General features: G+C 41.1%; 3 protein-coding genes across 6 annotated transcripts in view; 2 read left to right on the top strand and 1 right to left on the bottom strand.

Annotated features, from left to right (window-relative positions):
- The first annotated feature begins 2,851 nt into the window (after positions 1–2,851).
- neff2 (neuronal intermediate filament family member 2) lies at positions 2,852–5,789 on the top strand. Its single transcript, XM_080871492.1, has 3 exons — positions 2,852–3,975; positions 4,444–4,568; positions 4,724–5,789. The coding sequence occupies exons 1-3, from the start codon at positions 2,968–2,970 to the stop codon at positions 4,782–4,784; spliced, it is 1,194 nt and encodes a 397-aa protein (XP_080727618.1). The 5' UTR covers positions 2,852–2,967; the 3' UTR covers positions 4,785–5,789.
- Positions 5,790–9,192: 3,403 nt separating this feature from the next.
- Positions 9,193–10,906, top strand: mrps26 (mitochondrial ribosomal protein S26). Its single transcript, XM_080870032.1, has 4 exons — positions 9,193–9,563; positions 9,836–9,982; positions 10,096–10,219; positions 10,305–10,906. Exons 1-4 carry the CDS (start codon positions 9,343–9,345, stop codon positions 10,434–10,436), a joined length of 624 nt encoding a protein of 207 aa, XP_080726158.1. The 5' UTR covers positions 9,193–9,342; the 3' UTR covers positions 10,437–10,906.
- A 3,249-nt stretch (positions 10,907–14,155) lies between these two features.
- Positions 14,156–22,832, bottom strand: part of loxl3b (lysyl oxidase-like 3b) — a 34,172-nt gene continuing 25,495 nt past the window's right edge. For 3 of the 4 annotated variants that reach the window (XM_080870028.1, XM_080870030.1, XM_080870031.1), the window contains 8 exons: positions 20,987–21,141; positions 20,074–20,244; positions 17,540–17,699; positions 17,053–17,296; positions 15,902–16,017; positions 15,628–15,764; positions 14,396–14,507; positions 14,156–14,289 (listed from right to left, as the gene is read on the bottom strand). In XM_080870028.1, the coding sequence (XP_080726154.1) occupies positions 14,216–14,289; positions 14,396–14,507; positions 15,628–15,764; positions 15,902–16,017; positions 17,053–17,296; positions 17,540–17,699; positions 20,074–20,244; positions 20,987–21,141 (1,169 nt within the window). In that variant the 3' untranslated portion in view covers positions 14,156–14,215. Of the gene's footprint in view, positions 14,290–14,395; positions 14,508–15,627; positions 15,765–15,901; positions 16,018–17,052; positions 17,297–17,539; positions 17,700–18,658; positions 18,815–20,073; positions 20,245–20,986; positions 21,142–22,832 lie in introns of all 4 variants that reach the window. The other variant, XM_080870029.1, reaches the window with a different exon arrangement.

Below are 22,832 nucleotides of genomic sequence, written 5' to 3'. Positions count from 1 at the left end.
TGGAACCATCTACAGCTGCCACACTGACATGCAGTGCAACTGCGCCACCTAGTGCTCAAAGCCTTGAACGCTTGAATGCAGATATCACTAAAAACGTCTTTAGACAAAACTTTAAGTCATTCTTTCTCTTTTTATTTTTTAAATTTAGGGTCTATGTGTCTCTTTTAAAGTCCGCTCTGGTTGATAACATTTTTTAAGCGCTGATCTTATTACAGAAACCCCCTAAAATCTTCATTCAGATGAGTATGTTATTGTTTTCACATCCGCCAAGTAGGTCATGTGACCGGCTCAGTTTTCTGCCTAAGCATCTTTTTATTCATAGAATTTGTAAAAGAAACAAAAAACAAAAGAATAAAATAAAAAATAAAATCGGAGTTTCAAGTTTTGATCCAGGAATTTTTTAAGGGATTTATTATCGTCATGAGATGAGGTAAAATCATATATTATCTTATATGTACATGTAATATCGTCACAAATACATTAAATTAAAAAAACCCAAAAAACTGAAAGACGTTGTCTTGATGTTCTCAAGAAAATATTCCCAGCTCATCTGGATCCAGATATCCTACTGAATAAGGACTGGATCTAAGTTCATGTGTGGTGTGGAGGAATGCACTCTAGGACTGGTCTTTATTGCTTAAGTGAATATGGTACTTTAAATATGGAATTCACCCTTCCACACCTGAACCATGAAAGATTTCCCAAAAAATCTTTCATGGGGGGGGCGCATGTGATATCATGTCATGGTTGAGGAAGCAGATAATATCACTTCACCCTCCACTGGTCACGGCAGATGGTTGGACGTCCCTGAGCCTGGTTCTGCTTGAGGTGTCTTCCTGTTAAATAAGAGATTTTCCTTCCCACTGTTGCCAGGTGCTTGCTCGTTTGATTATTATGTTTTCTTCTTTCTAGCTCTTTAACTTACAAAAACACTTAGAGGCGACTGTTGTTGTGACAACTGAATTATATAATATCATTAATGGCTGTGTTCAAACATCTCAGTGAGACATGACAGGACACGGAAACAAAAGCAGCATAAGGAGTCTGTTATTAAATGGTTTACATTTTAAAGCCTTATGTTTTCTTCTAAATCAAGACTATATTTTGTTCAGGATTATTCACAGACCCTTTTAGCCGAGAGCATTTTCATTGCAAAGAATTACAGCTGGTATTTGGCAGAAACTCCTAAATAAAACTTGTGCAGTAAAAGTCTATAGATTTCTGTAATAACTGTCACATATTTTATGAAAGATATTGGCAGTAACATTTTTGATATATAATGTTGTTTTTACAAATCAATTTGAATTGAGCTAACGCACTGACCACAGCAGAGACTTAGAAATTTAACACATTTTGCTTCTCTCTAATATAATAACACTTATGCATTTCACACAGAAATATGTAAAACAACAATCCAATAGCCTCTATTGGGGACTACAGTAAACTACAACGTTACCAATGTTACTTCCATGCGGTATAAAGGCCGAATGCTGCCACCTAGTGGCACCGTGTAGCTTATCAGTGTTTTTTAAGGTTTAAGTTAAAATGTGACGTTTAAAATACTCATAAAAGCACCAAAAAAAAATAGTTTTCCCGCCTAATAAAAAAAAAACCTTTAATATAAGCAATAAAGCATGGCACTTCATTCTCAAAATGTTTTGTGAGTATCTTGCCTTTCACAGGATGCTGGATGGATTCTCAAAGTTGTAACAGAGTTGTCTTTTTTTAAATGTTTTGCAGACCTTGCTGACATCTGTAGAAACATTTGCTGTGAAAAACAGAGTAAAGTGTTTTCTTTAATGGCCAATAAACATGAGCAGGAATTGTAACCATTCGCTAGATCAGCCTGATGCCTCTTTTTAAGTAAATACTAAGGCTGATTAGGCATAAACTCTGACTCATCTCTGAGTGTTAAACAGCCGGAGGGTTTCTGTGTGTCAGCACATACAGATACTGTAGCACTTTCTTCTTCAGTGGTGTCTCCCACACACACTGTCAGAGTCAGGACAGCTGAAGAACATCCCTGACTCATCAGTTTGCATTAATTAGATCAAACAGATATGTCTACAGACACTCTGGAAATAAAAGTAGTATAAGGGTAATTGTAGGAGGGTGTATATCTACAAAGATCTTTCACAGCAACAGCACAGATGGCAGTTAAGAAAGACGACAATCTAGAGGAAACGTGAATAAGTAATTGTTTGTTAAATATCTCAAAAAGCAATAACCAACAATGAACCATGTGTTCAGTTCCTATTATTATTATTTTTTTAAATGTAGTACACGTCCACCACAAATCCATCTGATGTCATCTATGTATTCATCTCTGTAGTAATTATTAAATATTGTTCCCTGGAGCATTAAATGCTTTAAATAACTGTCTGTTCCTTATGGTATATGCCCTTATTCTCTCTATTACTAGTACTATTGATTTTCTCTGACTGGGTTGGGGAGAAGTCTTTGTTTCAAGTCATTTTCATATGTTCTATCCCAGGTTTCTTTTATATTTAATCTAAGCAAGTACCCTGCTTGATAATGCAATTGAGCCTGTGCTGAGCGTATAAAGTAAAATACCACCTTTGGGAATTTATAGAGGGATAACAATGATTGATTTCAATGCTATTTTGGAGCACATTAAATAAAAATCTGCCCTACTGCACATTCACTGCCTGCTGTGGCTGAAAGTGAATCTCCAAACCAAGCTGCTCTCGCTTCACTGCAGCAGCCTGCTATTGGCCTGGTGAATGCTGACAGCGCTGATGTTTCTCTGTGTTGGAGGGGGGGAGCAACGTGACTCTATAAAAGCTCAGGATCTGCAGCATCACTGAACTGGTGCAGTGCAAAAGCGCTCACTCATCCACACCGATGGTGTGCAGAACAAGGGGGACATAAAAAAAAAAACCTTCTGAAACATACATTTCCTTTTCTTAAACAAACAAACAAAAAAATCCACAACAAAACTTCATCATGAGCTACGATTCCTTCTTCTCCACCCGCCGCCCTTGGGACAGCTACAAAGGCTCCCGAACCACCACCAAATCCTCCGTGTCTTCATCTCTCTACCCTTCTTCACGAGCTCCTCCATCTGGTAAGAGGATCCTAAGGACCTCCTCCTCTTCCTTTCCAGATGGATCTCAGAGGATGAACCTGGCTCAAGCCAGCTCTCTAAACACAGAGCTGCTGGGCCTGCGCTCCCAGGAGAGGGCACAGCTTGTGGACCTGAATGATCGATTCGCCACCTACATTGAGAAGGTGAGGCACCTCGAGCTGCAGAACCGAGCCCTACTGGCTGAACTAGATGCGCTGAAGAGGCGGCAGAACGATCCGTCCCGTCTGCAGGCGCTCTATGAAGGTGAGGCACGGAGTTTGAGGGCCATGATTGACTCAGAGAATGGGGAGAAGATGAGGATGGAGGCAGAGAAGGACTACCTGCGCGATGTGTATGAGCAGATGAAGGAGCGCTATGAGGAGGAGGCACAGCGGCGCATGGATGCCGAGGAGGCCCTGCAGAGGGCCAAAGAGGAGGCGAGCAGGGCCGTGGTCTACAACTGTGATGCAGAAGCCACTGTGGCCTCCCTGTGCGATGAGATGGTGTTCCTGAAGAAAGTCTTTGCAGAGGAGCAAGCAGAGCTGCAGGCCCAGCTGCAGGTGGCCAACATCAGCATAGACATGGAGGTGTCCCGGCCTGATCTGTCCACCGCGCTGCGAGACATCAGGGCTCAGTACGAGCGGCTGGCGCACAAGAACATGCAGGCCGCCGAGGAGTGGTACCAGAGCAAGTTTGCAAGCGTGGCAGAGATGGCCAGCAAAAACAACGAGGCCGTGCACGCCATCCGGGAGGAGACCATGGAGTACCGGAGACTGCTCCAGTCCCGCTCCTCGGAGATCGAGGCACTCCGGAATGTCATCGACTCCCTGAATAAGCAACTGGAAGATCTGGAAGAAACACAGGCGAAGGAGGTGGAAAAGTACCAGGTGAGGCAAAGAACCAGGGAAATTAGAGCCTGCATAGGGAGAATGGAGCTCAGCCTTATTCTCCAACATGCATTTTATTTTCAGACTTACAGCCTTCTTCCTTTGGCTATTTTTAGAGTCTTTCTTCTGAAATAGTGCTGCAGAGAACTGAAAAGGTGGTGTTTACATGGTTAACCAGCACAGCTAAAAAGGAAGCTCAGAAAGCAGCAAGAAGAAATGATGTTTCTTTCATCTACAGGATGACATGTAGATATATTCTCTGCAGCAGCTAACCCTCCCTGTGCTCTACTGCACAGCAGGAAATAATGACAGGCTCACAGTGCAGGTGAACGTCTGCAAAGTTAAAGTCGAAACAAACTGGGAGAGCACACCAAAGCAGCTACTCTCGCTTACCATTGCCCTGCTTGAAGCAGACTGTTGCTAACTGTGACACTTAAACTGAGCTGAAGTGGTTTTTTACTTTTACAGATGAGGATAAGTGAGCTGGAGCGCAATATTGCTGAAGCTAAGCAGGAGATGGCGCGCTACCTGAGAGAGTACCAAGACCTTCTCAATGTGAAGATGGCCCTTGACATTGAAATAGCAGCATACAGGTGACACACACCCTTCTTCCTGCTCATCTACACCGACAGTGTTTGTTTTCAGTAAAGTTTCATGATCTTTTTTCTTACTTTATCTTAATTTGTCTTACTTCAGCTATATATAAAGACATAAACAGCAAACAATCTGTTTTCCTTTACTTTCACAGGAAACTCCTGGAGGGGGAGGAGATTCGTCTGGCGTACCCTTCCCTTCCTGCTCTAAATTAAAACCCTAAATGCCACCGACCCTGGCATAAATCGAGTATATCTTCTTACCCGTTCATCTTTAAGCTGAACATCCTGAGAATTCCTCCCTAACATGACCTCTCTCCCTCTTTCATGCTCTTCCCTTCGCTTTCCCTGCAAAATTTATTTCATCTTTACCCAAAAAATCCCAAACTACAAATCAAAGCTCACCTTTCTCAAGACCGCTGTGCCCTTGTGCTAAACAAGAGGTCCACCAGAAGTCCCCCTTCTTCTACACACATTCTGACACTACACATCAAGTAGAAGGCAAACTGCGAAGGGCAGAGTGGCTGCACTGCATTAGTTACACGTCTGCGTTGGACAGCAGCGTTGTTTTGGTGGAGTTCCTCTCAGTCAGACACGTATGACATTCAAGACAACAGTAGAGTAAACCATCTGACCTTTCCGAACCCTCGTTGTGCAAACACCTGACCAATTGTTTGTTAACGAGGATGTAAAAAACCCAACCTATAACTCTCAGTGCTTGGATTTTATATGTGTTTGAGCTGATTTTCCTCAAGGAACTCTTCCAATCAATGAATGTCCTGCATCCCTGGTTTTGTAGTAGTAGTAGTTGTATTAGTAGTCAGTGAACCAGTAACCTTAAAATTTTCTTTTCATTATGTTATCGAGTCATTTGTGTCCTTTTTAGTTTGTCTTCCTCTGCATTGACGTCTACACAAAAGCTGTAAGCAACAAATCAGAGTGAATTTGGGCCTTCCTACTTTTCAGCAAAAACCAATCTGGACATTTAAATGCTGCAGAAGACTAATTGTTACTGGTTCCACCTTATGATCACGTACTGTGTCTTTGAGTCTAACTACACTAGATTTGTTTTGTCCTGTAAGTTCATTCCCAGCTAACCAGTGAAGCCGAAAGATAACTGCAGGAGCTCCTTGTTGTTTGTCTGCTGATCGTAGATCTATGTGGTGCTTTACATCTGTGAAAGTAATACAAAGTCTGCACCTGTAACTGGTGTACCTGTAACAGCCGGCAACAAGCTGAATAAACATATAACTCACCTGCAGCATGTGTCATATTTTTTAGTTTCATTTCACACCTTTAAAGATGTTTAGGAGACAAAAAGCTAAAGCACACACCCTGACATCAATGCAGCCTAATTTTAGCTCCAGATGCAAGTTAATAAACTTACCTGTTAGGCATTAGCAGTTGAATGACACCTTCTAATGTCCAAAATACATATTAAAGGTAAAAAAACTTTTAATCACCAATTTACAAAGCTCAACATCATTCCTTAGTAACACAAATGTGTCCAAAATAATGTCTCATTCAATCATATTTGGGGTTTTGTCAAATATTAAAGACATTCTGGGAAATTAGAAAATAAAATGTGCAGGAATGATAAAATAATTGCAACTACCATTTGATACCTGAGACCAGGTTTGTTTTTTTTATTTGTGTTTAAGGCTGCTGTAAATATCCTACTTGAAAATCCCATATAACAGTAACAATGGTGCCATTTTGCTGTTTAAGATTGCATTCCCACACAGTTTCTTTTTACTTACAGCGCTCAATGTCACCGACCGACACACAGCGGCACTGCACCATTTCCCATCATTCCATGCTGCTGGTAAGGCGTCTCTACCTGTAATGTGTTGATATATTGCCTCAGCAGGATCATCAGTCACCGGTCTGACATCAGGCGTCAAGCTGCTCAACCTTGAAAGAAAGAAGAAGAATCACGAAGACAACAAATGTATACATACAGCTATATTTCCTCTTAAGTGGGCTGAACTAATGAAGCTATTGCCTAAAAAGCTTTCAAAATACACATCAAAATTTGTTTCTTTCAATGTAAAGAAGCTTAACTACACATTTAATCTCTCAGATCTTTTTAAAGGTGTAATTTCAATAATACTTCCTGCAGTAAATTAAAGGAACATGTCAGCTGGGTTCACACTTTAAAGGAAATAAAGAAATGTAGGACAATTATTTGTGAATTCACAGAAACAATTCCATTACTTTTTAACAACTAGGAATTTCTATTGTAAATAGTGAACATAGGGTTGCCAACCGTCCCTTAAAATACGGAATCGTCCCGTATTTCGAAACAAAAGTACACGTCCCGTATTGAGCTAATAAGGGACGCACTTTGTCCCGTAATACAGTGAGAATCAAAAGTAGTCTATAAATGTTAATGGAATTAACGCTTTGTTTGAAAACATAATTCCCAGCCCCTCTCCTGCTTTGTGACCAATGAGCTGACAGCACACTTATGACAATTCGAGTATGACAATTCAGATTACCGCTCATCTCATTGGTCGAGGAAAGGTCGCTTACGGAGAAAATACCGGAAGACAACAGATGACCACAACAAGAAGCATGGCCAACAGGGAAACAAACGCCGACACTGCGGTGCAAGTCTCGGACGACAGTACACCTAAAGCTGGGCAAACACTGTGCGATTTTTTCAGTCACGTTATTCAGCTCCTGCTCAAACTGCACGATTGACTCGCAGGGGTTAGAAGTTGGTAGGTCACGATGCAGGTCTCACACTATACGACCCGATGCTCTGATGCGACCTGAGTGCTCACACTGTGCCTCCATAACATGAAGGTTATAACAGAAAATCTGTCGCTCTCCCTCTCTGTCTTTCACTCACACAGACACACCACCACCACCAACTTTGCTAAATTGCTAATGAAAAACATTTATCAGGCAGCTGTGACTGAGCAGCAGTGTCGATCCAACTATTTTCACGGTTGTTGTGGTCGTGATAATTTTGTGATGCCACATCGAAAAGGCTCGGATGAGCTTTCCAAAGTTCTACAAGTTGTGCCTCCATCGCTTGTGTCCAGATCACACGCTGCACAGCCGTGCTGCTCCATCTTTTTCACCGACGTTTACGTGTTTGCGCGTGAGCAGTGTGAGCGGCTGTGGTGAGACCCTCACGAGCGATTGATGATCGGGAGCTGGTCGTGAGGTGTTAATCACTTCTCGTTACCCCACGTATACTACACGATGCACGATGAAGGCCAAAATCGGGCCGATCGCCAAAACCGTCGCACGACTCAAAAATCGTCTCAAAATGGGCCAAAAACCGCACAGTGTGAGCCCAGCATTAGAGCAGCAATATTTGTTCCCCTCAGAGAAAGGGAAGAATGGGAAAAGGAAAACACCTGGCTGGAAAAAGTTAATATGGGCATGTGCAGTGAATATCAGCGCTATGTGGCCAGAAGTGTGATAATATAATTTATTTTGTGTAATAAACAACTGCAAGGATAGATAGTCATCTATTTGTTGTAATCAATACATAAAAGTAATACATAGGTGAATAATGATGATGAGTTATGATGCGTAATCATGGGAACAAGCGGGTTTACAAACAGGAGCAGCTGATTACCATTAGAAAAGCTGAAATAATACCTCAACTGAAGCCAATTGTACTAAATGCACTAAATGTGCACTGTTACAAGAATATTTTTCTTTCTATTGTTTTCTATTATTTTAAGTTAAGCAGGACAGAGTTCTTTAAAAGAAAGATTTACTTATATTCTCAAAAGTTAAGCATGACAGGCTTCTGTTTAAGAAGGAGACCTGTTTTACTGTGTTAATGTTGTCATTTTGAGCTAAAAATAAATGGCTAAATGATCATTTGTTTCACATGTGTTCATATCACAAAGAATAGAATATGCATCTACTTAAATCAACTTCAAGTCAAATGGTTAAAAAAAATAATTTCACACACAAAAAAAGAGCTAGAAAATTCACCACACTGGGAAGGGTGAAGACAACTGGGTCGCCCGGCCCTGGCCACGAGGTGTCCCTTATTTATTTTTCAGGGAGTTGGCAACCCTAAGTGAACAGGAAGGAACGTTTCTGTTATTAAAATGAATACCACGAACAGAAAAACTAATTTTCCTGTAATTAACCTTCATCCAGAAGTCTACTTACTCTGGTGTATGACAGGTCATAAGTTATCTCTTCTTCAGTAAAAACACTAAAACCAAAAATTTAAAATACAGTTTAAGGTTCACCATAAATGGCCTCCTCCTCTGAAAGTTCCACATTTTCCACAAAGCTATCCACGGGCCGGACTGGACCCTTTTTGTCCATTTGACACCCCCTCTGACTTATAATTATTCACAATTCTTAATTGAAATACTCCACAAACGTGAAATTATTATCCCACTGAAAATGTCAATCCGAGAGATATCAATAAAATAATATAAATATTTTTCGTAGAAATGGCTTTACTCTTGTGTCTCACGTTTAATATATTTAGAAAACAGCGTGTATTACGCTGTTTAACCTAGTTTGTTATCTTGATAACTATTGATAGCTTATTCTGTACCTAACTAACCTTTGCTAACCTCCAGGAGGCAGTCAAGCATGCGCAGCTCGTTCGTTGCTAATCACTTCCGCTGGTCAGAGGGCAGCAAAATGGCTGCCGTGTTAGGTCGATAACATTTGTGCCCTAATGTTAACCTAGACCGCAGATTTCAAACTCAAATGCTCTCATTAAGCGTTACATTTAGCATCTAGGAATCGGCACCTGTTCCCATATTTAGACGCTGACATGTTCCAGGTAATCGGCGGGAGGAGCGTGCAGGTGGCGCGGCTCTTAGCGCCCAGGAGTGCCGTGCTCGTGGAAGCTGTCCGGGGCCGAAAGTCTCGCACCGACCCGGTAGCCAAGTCCAAAGAAGGGCGAATCAAAGTGCCTCCCCCCGTCGATCCGGTGGAGATGGTAGTTCTCAAAGAGAGATACACGGAATACAAGCTGATCATGAGGGCGCTCCGGTACGTTTAAACGACAGTATGTCAAAATCAGTTTCCCGTGACAAATAGTCACTCCAACTTAGTGAGCTCCCCGTCAGTCTTAAAGATATTCTGTGTTGCTTTAAAAAAGCTGAACTCGAACACGACTTCGTAAACAATTTCTCGAACCTCTTACACACAAATCTGTGACTAAGAGTGTCTCAGAAACATGAAACGATACATGCTTGGTGTACTTTAAGATTTGGAGTAAAGACAGTGTGATTGGAGTATTTAGTTTTCTTTATGTGTGTCAGTTTGGAGTTTAAGGAGGAGGTGCTACGGAAGAAGTACGAGGAGGAGACGGGCTCCCAGGCGGAGGAGAGGGCGAGGCAGGAGGCGGAGGAGCACCGAGCCCTGATGGGCTGGAACAACGAGGAGAACCTGCGCATGCTGAAAGCCAGGTGAGCAGAAAAGATGATGACATGAATACACTCTTTGTGTCTTTCTTCCACTTGCAGAATGGAAACTGTCTCATTCTAAAAGTGATGTTTTTTTGGGGGGGAAATCATTTCAGAATTCTGAGGGTCCAGAAAGAAGCAGAGGAAGCTGAGCGCAAGAAGATTGAAGCTGCCATTCAGCGGGAACAGGAACAGCAAGAATTCATCAAAGAAAAAGAGAGGGAGATTTTGCAGCTGCAGGTAGGGGTTGTTTCTGCATCCAAACTATGCAAGTAGAGCAAAGGGAACATAGTGATAAACTGACAAAACTTTCATTTTCTTTCAGGAGGAAGTAAAGAACTTCATCACCACGGAGAACTTGGATCAACGAATCGAGGAGGCACTGGACAATCCAAAGAATTACAACTTTGCCGTTAACAAAGAAGGGAAAGTCATCAAACAGACAGTCCTGCAGTGAAACGACTGGATGCAAAGACATGACTCTGTTGTGGTCCGGACTAATCCGGCAGTTCAGTGATCCAACTCCCTCTGGAGGAGCATTTCAACACCTTTAAGCTGGAAAAAAAATCTTCTTTTAAAAAACATTTCCGGCGTGGCATCATCCGCTCACAGCTGGACCTAGTAGTTTCACCTCAAGGTCACACAGCCTTTATTTTCCCCATGTGTCTGCTTCATATGGTCCCTTATTTAAGTCATGCGTCACCACAACATGTAATCATTGCTGGCATTTGTCATGAGTTTTAGGGTAAATTAATGTAAACAGCATTGAAACGGCTGCTGAAGAACGGGACTTCATTTTTCTGCTTCATTTTGGAGGCTAAGGACCATTACACACCTACATGGTCAGGATCTGTTTATATTGACTTCATGATGATAACTGGTCTTTATGTTGAACCATGGTATTAAAATGCATTTTCTTACCTTGATTGCACATGAAATTTAATCTGATTTCAATATGCACAAAACTTAGGCGGGTCTCTCCCTAAAGGTTCAAAACCCCGATCTGTGCAAGTACAATCTGAGGTTCAATGTTAGCTCTACATTTCCTGTGTCAGGGATTATAGTCCAGTGAAATAATTAGCACGACTCAACAATGGTGCATTCTGCATGCTGAGTAGGATATTGAGTCGTATTATATACATGCATGCATCCTCTGGTAACACTGAGCAAGAGGTCTCATCCCATGTACCGCCATTCTGAGATAATGTTACCTGAGAGAACTTAGATTAAATCGGCTCAAAAGTAAAGCTCAGTCGCACAAGTAAAAATAGGACAGCAGCTTCCATGTAGCTACACAAACTATAAATGAATACATTAGTGGCTTGCGGTGACTAAATGTTTGTTCACGATCCGACTGAGCCTCTGTCAGTGACAGCAACTCCAGGGGTTTCGACTCAACTGGCTACCAGCTGATTGTATTCTGGTTATGTTCCTATACAAGAGGAAGGTTGCTGAGTGGAAAAGTAATCGTTACATGTGAATTTCTGTCTATGCAGACATCAAAAATATTGGATTTTCGATAATTTTTCACAGTTATTTGCTTTACTATCACAAACAGATTGCATGTAATTGCCAAATTGTTTGCCAATAGAAGCTTGATTCCATCTTACAACAACATTCATGGCAGTTTTGGTGACAATCTTATTTGCCATCCAAAATAAACCCCCCAAAACTGAAGTGAGATAACGTTATGTCACTGGATAAAACAGATTCTGACTAAATTTAACCGAGGACATAATTTAAAGTTGAAATTAAGGTGATAAATCATAATATATTTATTGCAATACTCAGCATATTGCAAAATGTTGAAATTTGCAATAATATATTGTGAGGTATCTGGCGAGTCCCACCTCTAAATGTTAAATCTGAACAAATTTTCAGATGGGGAGGTGTGTAAAAGTATCCCCAGTGACGCTCAGGCTTCAGGCTGCTTTTTAAAGGCTCCCTTTCAGCTTTTCAGCTTCCTTTTTCCTGCTTTTGGCTCCTTGTGATGTCAGTGAGAGTCCATATCCTCTCTTCTCAAACACAGCAGCCTCACCTACCTGCTGTTTACCCTTAAAGAGAGAGATGAGCTAGTATGGCTTGTTTCAGATAGATGACAGACCGAGGGGCTGCTCCAATAAGGATTAGTTTGAACTGTGAATGATGTAGAGCTACCCTAGTAAACCTTAGAGGGGGGAAAGAGATTGAGGCATCCACTTGGAGTGGATGCACTTTTAGCTGCAGCCCTCTGGGTGGCGCCCATCTCTCTGCATGGGCCTGTCTGATTACTCAGTAGAACATTAGCCAGCTTATGTGTGTGACACCGCTCTGCTGAAGCGGCGTAATCCTCTTCTGTTAGGCCAGGTGTGCAGGCTGATGAGATGATGATGACAGGCAAAAACCTCAAGAGAAACCCAAGCAGCCAGCAGCAGCTGAAGCAAGAAAAGGCCACCAATAACATTACATATAAACACAGAGTGTTCCTTTATTGTTTAGTAAACCTGGAGGATTTTCCTTGTTATTTCTTTTCATTTTTGGTCCTCATGCTGCATTGATAGAGTGCACAAAATGATTAGGAAATTCTGCATTTATCCTGTTATTCCCAAATAGCTTCATTTTTAAACCACGTTTCCATGATATCATACATATTAACCTGCTCTAATATGTAAGCAGAAACTTTCTATGGTTCCACCTTCTTCAGTGGATCCCGTACATTTTTGTTTCATATATTATGTATCACTGTACATTAAACATTTCTGTTATTAAGCAATTTCAAAGTGTTAGGAAGCTGCGATGGCCTTTTTTTTGTGTGTTTTCTTACACTATAGACACAATTAAGTGATTAATAATCACATTCAGATCTTACAAACAGGTGCATACCAGCTCTGCTGCTGAGCCGCTGCAATGTTGCGCACACGGTTGATGTGATTAGTAAGGGAGGTTAACGGGATTGTTCCACCGCGGGCAGTGAAGACTGAGATTAACAGTGGATTGATTTGAACTCTGGGCTTAGAAGCACACAGCTGACAACTGGTTTGAGAGCTCTGTCTTAGTCAGCCCACCTGATTTTCTTTTAATTTAACTGAGCAATCAGCCCTGCAGACCTCTTTGTCTATCTGCCAGATGGGTTGGAGGATTCCTGCCTGTCTTTATAAAATAGGCTTAGGTTAACAGATCATCTTTTGAAAAACTCATATATCTATCATACTTTAAATCAAAATGATCTTTGACCATAATCTGACTCTTTACTGCTGCAGTAGGTCATTGTTGGATTTGTGCAGTCAGCTGCTGGCTCAGTGCGAGGAACCAAAACAAAAGTGCTATTGTTCTGTTGGAGCATACCGTTCGAGCAGTGGTCCACATGACCACAAAATAATTGCGGGAAAAGTAAAATACCAGCATGATACAATACCAGAGACCATTTTTTTTGTAACACCAAAGTATGCTGCTTTTTTTCCACCGGTGTGGCTGGTATATCTGTAGCAGACTGTGTTTACAGGCACTGAAAACAGCTGCTTTACAGCTTCAGTATTGTTGCAGTGAATCATTCCCGGTCAAACGAGTCTCAGGAGGTTTTTCTCTGTTTTATTTGGTGCAGCAGACGTGATTACATCAGAGTAAATACAACAAATCTAACTGTAACTGTAGCTTTCTTTGGCCTTTGCCCATTAATCTCTCAAAGATTATTAAAGTACGTGTGTGCACTAAAGCTAACGATGGCCTCAAACTGGTCCAAATACTGCTGTTGACCCAGAATGATTCTTTAGTGCCTCCATGTTGGCAATAAATACATTCACAAAATACTGTAAACACAAAGGCAGATGTTATTACTTAAACAAGCGGTTTAAAAGCATCTCTGTATATATATATATCTGCAAAACATTGAAGCTTTTCTCTTTATGGTGATTTAAAAAAATGTAAAAAACCCAGTCATAACTCATAAACAGAACAGAATATAAAAGGTCGATCATACACAGGAGACTGTCTCACTGACTTTATAAAATTTTAATTTGCAGTAAAAATATAGCACGCACTCACCTCAGACTACACGAAAAATTACCACTTGAATATTCAAGTAAAATAATTCACACGTAGAGCACACGCTCGCTGCTTCAGTGACTACAAATCTAGAGATATGTGGCGGGGATCCGTTTTAGCACCTGAAGACAAAAGGTTTGTGTCTTTCTTTCTGAGTTAGTGAGGTGTATCTTTATTCCCGCTTTGGTTTCTAAGTTGCTGGGAAGTTACTGGCGATTAAGAAATCTTGTTATTCAGCTGTCCGGGATATTTCTCAAATCTCCTCTCTGCCTCCTCGCTCAATGCATCCCCTGCAGGGAGATCAAATAATCAGTAAAGGTGGTCAGAGATGCCAATAAGAGTACATTTTATTATCATTATCATTATCTGGTAGTCTCACTGCTTTCCACTGCTTACCAATGTGGCAGTTGTGGAACCAGATCCGATGTCCGTCGTACTTGCAGTTGCACTTCATGGCGTTGTTGGTGAAGTCGCTCTCAGCCACTTCATAGTTTGGATTGATTACAACCTGAACAGAGGAGAAGTATTAGATAAACTATTCTTACTCTGTTGGTTTTATGGTCAGACAAGCTGTGTGACCCAAAACTAAGTATACTAAGCACACGAAAATGCAGAATATATGCAGAATTGAGTATAAGAGAAGTTAAAGAGAAGAGTTCCCCATAGAAAAAGAGCGATGAAGCTGTACTTTATTCCCTGGACCTGAAAACAGGACTTTCAAAGAAATAAAAAAAGAAAACTATGGAGATCAACTTTCTTAATCTGCCCTGTAGGTGTTATTATGTGTGGAGCTCTTTAAAAAATTAAGTACTTTTTTATTTCCTGCAGAGAAACACTGAGATTCAGTCCTGCGAAAAACAAAGGTAAGAAGCTAAGTATACCCCATGATTCAGTAGCTTGTAGAAACCATTTAGCAACAATAACATGAAGCAATAATCTGTGACTTTATCAGCCTCTCACGTCGTCGTGGAGGAATTTTGGCCCAATCTTCTCTGCAGCATTGTTTCGGTTTATTGAATCGCATGCACAGCACTCTTAAGGTGACACCACAGCATCTCAGTCAGGTTGAAGTGTTGACTTCTTTTCTTTGTCAACCATTCTGCTGTAGATTTGCTGCTGTGCTTGCGATCATTGTTCCATGACTCAGTTTTGGCCAAGTGTTAAGTTGTTGAACAGATGGCCTCACATTTGGCTCAAGATAGGCAAAGAGTCAAAACATCTCCATTTATAGAGATTGTCACACTTTGTTCAATCAACTCTTTGTACTACAATTAAATTCTGAAGACGACATAGCCGTGTTGCCATGGCAATGTTTTGTTGTTGATTATGGCAATTTGTTTCTAACAGGTATAAGTGCAGTGGTAATAGATCTGCTGGCTTACTGAAGCTCCAGTATTAGCACGATAAACTGAAAGACGGCAGCTGAAGTACAATCAATCAAAGCATCATCTATCCTTGTTTGCCTTTACTAGCACTGAAATATATATATGAATCTGCCAAAGAGCTCTGAAACTGGCCTCATGTGGGTAAAACCAATCTGAACGTCACCATTTTTGCGGTTCTGTGCTTTGAATTTCCATTATAACTCTCTCAAATAGGTTTCTACACACTGAGTCCCACAGTCTCACCTGCATAATGTAATTTCCAGGTTTGATGTCTGTGATGTCAATCCACTGGCAGTCAATGTCATGACGGTACAAATCCCAGCAGCCCACGGTGATGCCCTGATCGCCAAAATTGGCGCACTCGTATCGTTTAGAAATGCCTTAATGTCCCAGAAGAAGAGACAGATTCAGTGAGATATGTTTGAAAGACTAGCAGCAATGCAAAAAGGTCGTTAGGGAATTTTCTGGTCATGTTTATTTGATAATAAATTCATTAAAAGGAAATCATCATTCTGACCTTCTTGACAGTCTGTGTCCTCCAGACAGAAACTGGCTTTGTGTCCCTCTGCCACTTTGGTACCGTTGGCATTCAGCAAATCATAGTGGGTAAATATATCCATACTGTGGTAGTGGCTGTATTTAATATAAAAAGAAGTAAATGTTATCTTTTATATCCTGTATTTCTCTTTTGATGACTGACCACACACTGATGTCCGTTATGGTATTTGCTTATATCTGGAATCTACATGGTGATAACAGGATGACTTTACAGGAATTTCTGACATGTTGTATATTTGGCAAAATGATAAAAACCAAAGATAACACAGGAAGTGCATTAGGTTGATGCTCATTCTAACAATGCAATACTAGGAGATGTTTTTAATAGATATACTAACGCCTCAAATATATGACCTGTGAACACTTATCCCCAAAGTCTAAACACTCAGTCAGTTCATACCAGTCATGTTACTGGATAAACACAATTGGTCCTCTGCTGTTATCTGAATAGCAGACATAAGCACCCTTCCTACCTTCTTTCCGCCAGTCTGAGCACATTTTTTGTTTCTCACAGACTAAACAAAAACACATAGACTGGAGTTATACTAGACTCTAGTCCTTTTTAAATGAAATAATAATAAACATAGTTATCTCCTATGTTCATTTGGTCAGTTTATTCATACCTACTTTTCTGCTTCAATGGTGAATTTTGTTTTAACACGATTTTGGGAACAGGAAGATACTCCCAAAACTGATTTACCAGTATGTGTGGATCACCTAACGTGTTATAAATATTTTTCTTTTCCTTTTTCAAATAAATCCAGATCAACTTAAGCAATTTGACTTTAATCCCAGACCTTAAAACAAGTAGGGAAAACCCCAACAACACATGATCTCATATGAGTGAGAAATTGGCGACTGTGAGGAGGAAGAACTCCCTTTTAACAGGATGAGACCTTAACAACGTGAACCTAAACAAAAGTTTCTTCCTTTGTCTTTCCACTGAGACTTTGAGAGTCAGAGACCTTCTGAAAGTTTTGCTATAATAAAAAAAATTAAACTTCCACAAACTTATTTTGATTGAAATGCAAATCACTATTCGGGGTTTAACCTTTAATTCTTTAATCACATATTGAGGTTATTGTTTTCATAATAGACCTGGTTTCTTACCCGTGACAGGCGTGCCACACCCACGAGTGCCGTCCAGCTTTTGGCTTGAAGTCAGCGCGGCCGATGTTGTGGATCTGAGAGGAGAAGCGGAGCAAGCGGCGGTGTCCGTATGGCCAGTTGGCCTTCGCAGCTGATTTAGACAGGCAGTCCTCCTCTGCAGCGCAGTAGAGCATGTGCAGAGGGCGATCCTCGATATAAACTGTCTGCTCAACCAGAGAGGCATTCAGGACGAGGTCAGAGGCCGCTGGATAGAGAAGGAGGGTTAGGATTGAGATATGGTCCTCATTCTTTTTGTGGTAATACATGTGGTCTTTAAAGCACATCAAAGTCTTTCTCTTAATTTTAAAGAGTTATTCTTTCTTTTCTCTGCAGTTTGATGATTGCATTAAGGCTACTGAGTTTCATGAGGTCAGCAGAAGTTTAATCTTGCTGCAGATTTACATAAATATGAACAATCAAAGCTTTTGTTTGTCTCCGTGTCACTCACTCTCTGAGCAGATTACTCCCGCTGCAAACTTTGCTGCCGCTCTCTGGCAGCTGACAGTTTTGTGGTACTGGCACTGACTCAGAGCCATCTCATTTCCCATGCACTTCACACCGCTCATCACCATGTCTGTCACATTACTGCTGTCCCAATACCAGGTTTCCTTAAAGAGATATAACAAAACAGGCACACGTGCAAAGACAAAAAAAACAAAAAACACGGTGCGTCGATCAGGACAAAATCATTCGCAGACTGCTGCAAAGTTCAGTGCGCTATTACGTTCTGAAAAACAGATGTTCATGACTCATTTTTGGCCCCTGAATGAGGACACAGTGTAATGCTGACTTTATGACCACTTTGTTCAGATGCTAAGAGACTCAATAGTCTTTCTGCAAGGCTTCTCAACCTCACGCAACAATAGCCTAATCGAACCTTTAAATATAACGTGCAACAGTCACTCTCTAGTGATCAAAGTAGAAATCTGCCTCGTTAACTGTAGTGGAAAATTCAATAGCACATCCTTGTAATTGTGCACATCGTTGTCCATTCTACCCATTTTTTATACTTTAGCCAGTGAAGTTGCACATCTGCACATTTTGCTTGGTTTTCTGCTTGGCTTCAAAATATCAGCAGTGAACTGGGATTCAAATTCTATTGCACCAATAACTATGATCTACCTAGAATAACATTTTTAAGCAATATTGTTTACAAAAATTGGATTCTGCAAAGTTCAATTTTGAACTTCTACATATTTCTTACAAATAGTTTTTTGTAGGTTTGAATTGTTCACTTTATATCAGTCACTGTGACAAATATGAGGGTCTGAAGAGCTTCACTAGCTTTTAGAATTTTCTAAATGCTGTCAGTTAAATTCAGCAATTTGGGGGGGGTTTTTGGTCAGTTTTCCTGTGAGCTTTCCTCAGTTTTTACAGAAAGAAAGACAAAAGTTTATAGTAAGAAATGTAAAACACAAGATACTTGTAATTCAAATCTATGTTTCTTCAACTTCATAGTGCTTCTACTGCAATCCTGAATATCACATCAGCAATATCACAGTCTGTGCTATCATTACTTGTGTGCATGTTTTGTTCATGTGTGATTTAAGTCTTCATTCCTACTTACAGTGATGGCATGCATGGAGTAGCCGAGCCCTAGCTGCCTGCAAACCACCATGGCTTCCTTTGTGGTCCAGCCTGTGCTGCACACTGTGCCCCACTTGGACCCAACCTGAACCTCCACCCGGCCCTCATAACTGCTCCGGCCGCCCACTATCCGGATCTGCAGAGTTTTCCTGCTGGGAGTCAGTGAGGGGACACACTTCCTGTCCTGTCTCTGAACTGTCTAAGCTAAACCTGTCAATGTTCATATCCAGTCCTCCCACAGTAGAAAGTGTGTTGTCGAAGCAGCAGTTTGGTTAGTCTTTTCTAGGCGATGAAAACATCGACATGGTTTCCACATGAGGTCACCACATCACTTTGGTGGCGAGCGGTTTTGGGTCAGATTAGAAGCTTCACTTGCACGAAAGTGTTTGTTTTGTTTTTTTCCCCAGACAGAGAAAGAAACATCTACCCATATGTAAATTATAATATGCTGTCACATGTTCATGAATGCATGCTCAAATATATTCTTAAAACATATACTGCAACAATTTAAGTCTACGTTAGTCATTACTACAAATGTTATATATTTGAGCATTTATGCACCAAAAGAAAAAAAAGCTGCACACTCAGTGGCCGTTTCATTTATTGCACTCTGTGGTGCGTGTGCCTGTGATGAGCTGAGTGCTTCATGATTACGTGCCGGTAAACATGCCCCTGCAGCTACTGCCAGAGAAGCTGGATTCAGCATCTCAGAAACAGAAAAACAGCTGCAACTTTTTTGAGGATGTCGGCATCTGGAGTTTACTACACTACTGTCTTTAAGGCGACAGAGTATTGGTGCCCGGAAGAAAATGGAAAGTCTCCTGTCCTCTTAGGCAACATGACCTACACAGCTAAAACTTCGAGTTTCATCAGAACGTAAGAAGGCAATGGAAAACTACCACATGAGAAGAAACAGGATTTTTTCTATGTATCCATCCTGACTGATTCAAGCAGTTAAGGATGATTTTGGTGATACAATTACAAAAATAATGGACTAGTACTTAAATGACAGCAACCATAGATCAGTAGTCCATTAGAAGACTGATTGTATGATTTCAAATCTAAATCTGCTACCACAGAATCCACCATTGCAGACCACATTTTAAATGCACCAGGCTCATGTGAGGCAAAATCTATGGCGTGAACACTCCCCAGTCTTAGATTCTGTCTATTTGAGTACACTGTTGCCTTGAATACAGTCAACTGCAGATACAGTCGTCTAAACAAGGAGTTTCTTCACTTTTAACAACACTGAAGCCTTAAAAACAAACTAAAATGAAAGGCCATTGGGTGTACATGACAGTATATTATATTTCCATATGATTTATATGTACCAAAAAAGACAACAGTTTACTCTGTTGCAGAATGTTGTCCTTGGCGGTGTTAATAACCTACTTGCAGGCCCTGGTTAGCGTAGCCCAAGCCCAGTTGCCTACAGGCCACCATGGCCTCCTTGGTGCTCCAGTTTTCACCACAGATCAGACCCCAGCTCTGTGTCCCATTAGGGTCCGAGGTCAGCACCTCGACACGGCCCTCATAGCGGGTTCGTCCTCCTGTGATTCGGATCTGTGCGGGACCAAGGGGTTAGGAACCACAAAGCAAAGTGTAGATGCACAAAGAGACGGGTTTTCTCTTGTGAACAACCTCTAATTATGTCTAAAATATTACAGGCTACTTCATGAAAAATCAATACATGTTTTACTACAGATGATAATTAATGAGATTACATTTTCTGAAGGTTTATTTTGATGATAGTATCTAATTTCAGGAGGTTTTAGCCCGCCGTCTGTGTGTATCTACACAAGGAGAAGTGTAACCAGAAATACTCGGGTTTCAGAAGAGGTCACTGCTGTCAGAAAAAGCTTTAGATTTTTTTAAAACATTTTGATTTGCTTTTTCAGCAACTCAACAAGGAAACTCATTCAAAGCAGACAAATGTGAAACTCAAACTGAGGATTTGGCCAGTGAGCTTTTTTGTGACAACAGTACCGAAGGATTATTGGTTGAGAACAGATGTGAGATTGTTCTTACTGTTAGCTCTAAATCTCACATTTTTGTGCACAAAGACGACTAAAGCAGCTTCTACTGAAGGCCAGAAAAGATATTAAAATAAACAGTGTGAAATAAGACAATATTTAACTTCTTTCCTATCCCCCCTGTAGAAGATAGAAACAATCTAAACATTCGAATCATTCAGCCTGTTTAGAAAAGTAAGTCTATTTGCTATGAATTCCATATAAAACAACAAGAATTTCTCAAATTAACAACTTTTAAATGAAACATTTTAGTGAGAAAGTTCAGGTCTGACCGAGGTCTCGAGGCCCATGTAAGGCACGTTGCAGCGAACAGCAGCGTCCTCTGAGTGCTGGCAGTTCTCTGATGTGATGTTTTTAACGGGGCAGTCCCAGATGGACCTCTCCTGCCCGAGGCACTTCACCTCATTCATGTAGATCGGACCCATTCCTGGACAAGCAGACAGACAGATGCACTGACAACTTTGAAGTTACTTTTGATAGTCTTTCAAGGCAAAATGATGAGACACATCCTACAGTATTTAAGAGCTTGGAAACACAACACATTTAGAGCTTCTGACATAACAGATTTCAGTTATGGATGTTGTAGTTAATTATGGGGAAACCTTATCTGAAAACATTTTTTGACAAAAACTGAGGGTTTCACAAAAGTTTTAAATGGTACAAGATCTTTAAGCTGTATGTGGCGGCAACTGCAGTAATCACTGAGCCCCAAGGCAGTTAATTAGGAGTTTAAACCGATTTAGTACAATCCAGGTCACGACTGCTTTTTGGACCTTTCAAAAGGCTCAATCTGGTTTTGAGAAGCTCAGCCAATAAAGATGAAGAAGCACCCCAAACTAGCAGTACTGAAATTGTAGTCTTTGGATTTTATGGTGGTTATTATAATATACTTGATATGCTACAATATGCAGAATTAAAAGGTCTCTTTTTGCATGGCCTCCAAACTGTATGCAGTACTGAAACGAATACCGAGCTCACTTTTTAACATCGGTCAGCACCACCCTGCTTCATATTTACTCTCTAAACTCTCACTCTGTCTCTGCAAGTCATGGCACCATGAGGTGATTGTGATGCGTAATTTCTGTGAAAGGAATTCCTTCGGCCGCACTCGTTTCCGACTTCAGTGACGTTCAGGAATGTTTCTTGGACTCGCTGAGCCAGGTGGTGGTCGGACAGGAGTCTGAACACACAGCAGAGGTCTGTTCCAGGAAGCATGACTGACAATGTCCGAGTGTAACCCCGCTCTGGATCCACAGCAGCTGATCGGAATGAATTTAATGAAAGAAGTGGCATAAAATATATTTGGAAGGTGCTTATCCCACAGCAGTTTTGCCATTTGAAGCCTCTATATAGACCCCAAGTAGGCCAGCCTGTGTTTGACCCATCACAATTTTGCCTTTTTGCTAAGAGGGAATTTTGCGAGGACCCCACAGTGGCCAGGCCACTGCTGAGGGTTGTGTGGGTCTGCCTATAAAGGCCTCAAACTTGAGTGACATTCCATTCTTAATCCATAGGGTTAAATATGATGTTGGCCGACCCTTTGCAGCTATAACAGCTTTGACTCTTTGGGGGAGGCTTTCCACAAGGTTCAGGAGTATGTTTATGGGAATTTCTGAACATTTTTTCAGAAGTGCATTTGTGAGGCCAGACACTGATCTTGGATGAGAAGGGCTTGCTGCTGTAGTTTATCCCAAAGGTGTTCTGTTGGGTTGAGAACAGGACTGTGCAAGCCAGTCAGGTTCTTCCATAAATTCTCCCATCCATGTCTTTATGGACCTTGCTTTGTGCACTGGTGTGCAGTTATGTTGGAACAGGAAGGGGCAATCCCCAAACTGTTCCCACAAAGTTGGCAGCATGAAAGTGTCCAAAATGTCTTGGTATGGTGAAGCATTAAGAGTTCCTTTCACTGGAGCTAAGGGACTGAGCCCAACTCCTGAAAAACAACCCCACACCATAACCCCCCTCCACCAAACTTTATATTTGGTACAGTGCAGTCAGACAAGTATGGTTCTCCTGGCAACCACCAAACACAGACTCGTACATTGAGTTGCCAGATGGAGAAGCATGATTCGTCCAGAAACATGTCTCCGCTGCTCTAGAATCCAGTGGCAACAGGCT

The sequence above is a fragment of the Rhamphochromis sp. 'chilingali' genome (assembly GCF_963969265.1).
Source record: "Rhamphochromis sp. 'chilingali' genome assembly, chromosome: 21".
In the NCBI taxonomy this organism is placed as follows: Eukaryota; Metazoa; Chordata; class Actinopteri; order Cichliformes; family Cichlidae; genus Rhamphochromis; species Rhamphochromis sp. 'chilingali'.
Note: the sequence above shows the minus strand (reverse complement) of the source record. Positions and strands in the feature narration are given on the sequence as shown.

What these genes read in the sequence shown, in the direction of transcription:
- neff2 (XM_080871492.1), top strand. Translation starts at nt 2,968, where the DNA reads ATGAGCTACGATTCCTTCTTCTCCACCCGCCGCCCTTGGGACAGCTAC. An exon ending in AGGAGGTGGAAAAGTACCAG is followed by an intron (nt 3,976 to 4,443) that starts GTGAGGCAAAGA and finishes TTACTTTTACAG; the next exon opens with ATGAGGATAAGTGAGCTGGA. An exon ending in ATTGAAATAGCAGCATACAG is followed by an intron (nt 4,569 to 4,723) that starts GTGACACACACC and finishes TTACTTTCACAG; the next exon opens with GAAACTCCTGGAGGGGGAGG.
- mrps26 (XM_080870032.1), top strand. Translation starts at nt 9,343, where the DNA reads ATGTTCCAGGTAATCGGCGGGAGGAGCGTGCAGGTGGCGCGGCTCTTA. An exon ending in CTGCGCATGCTGAAAGCCAG is followed by an intron (nt 9,983 to 10,095) that starts GTGAGCAGAAAA and finishes AAATCATTTCAG; the next exon opens with AATTCTGAGGGTCCAGAAAG. An exon ending in GGGAGATTTTGCAGCTGCAG is followed by an intron (nt 10,220 to 10,304) that starts GTAGGGGTTGTT and finishes ATTTTCTTTCAG; the next exon opens with GAGGAAGTAAAGAACTTCAT.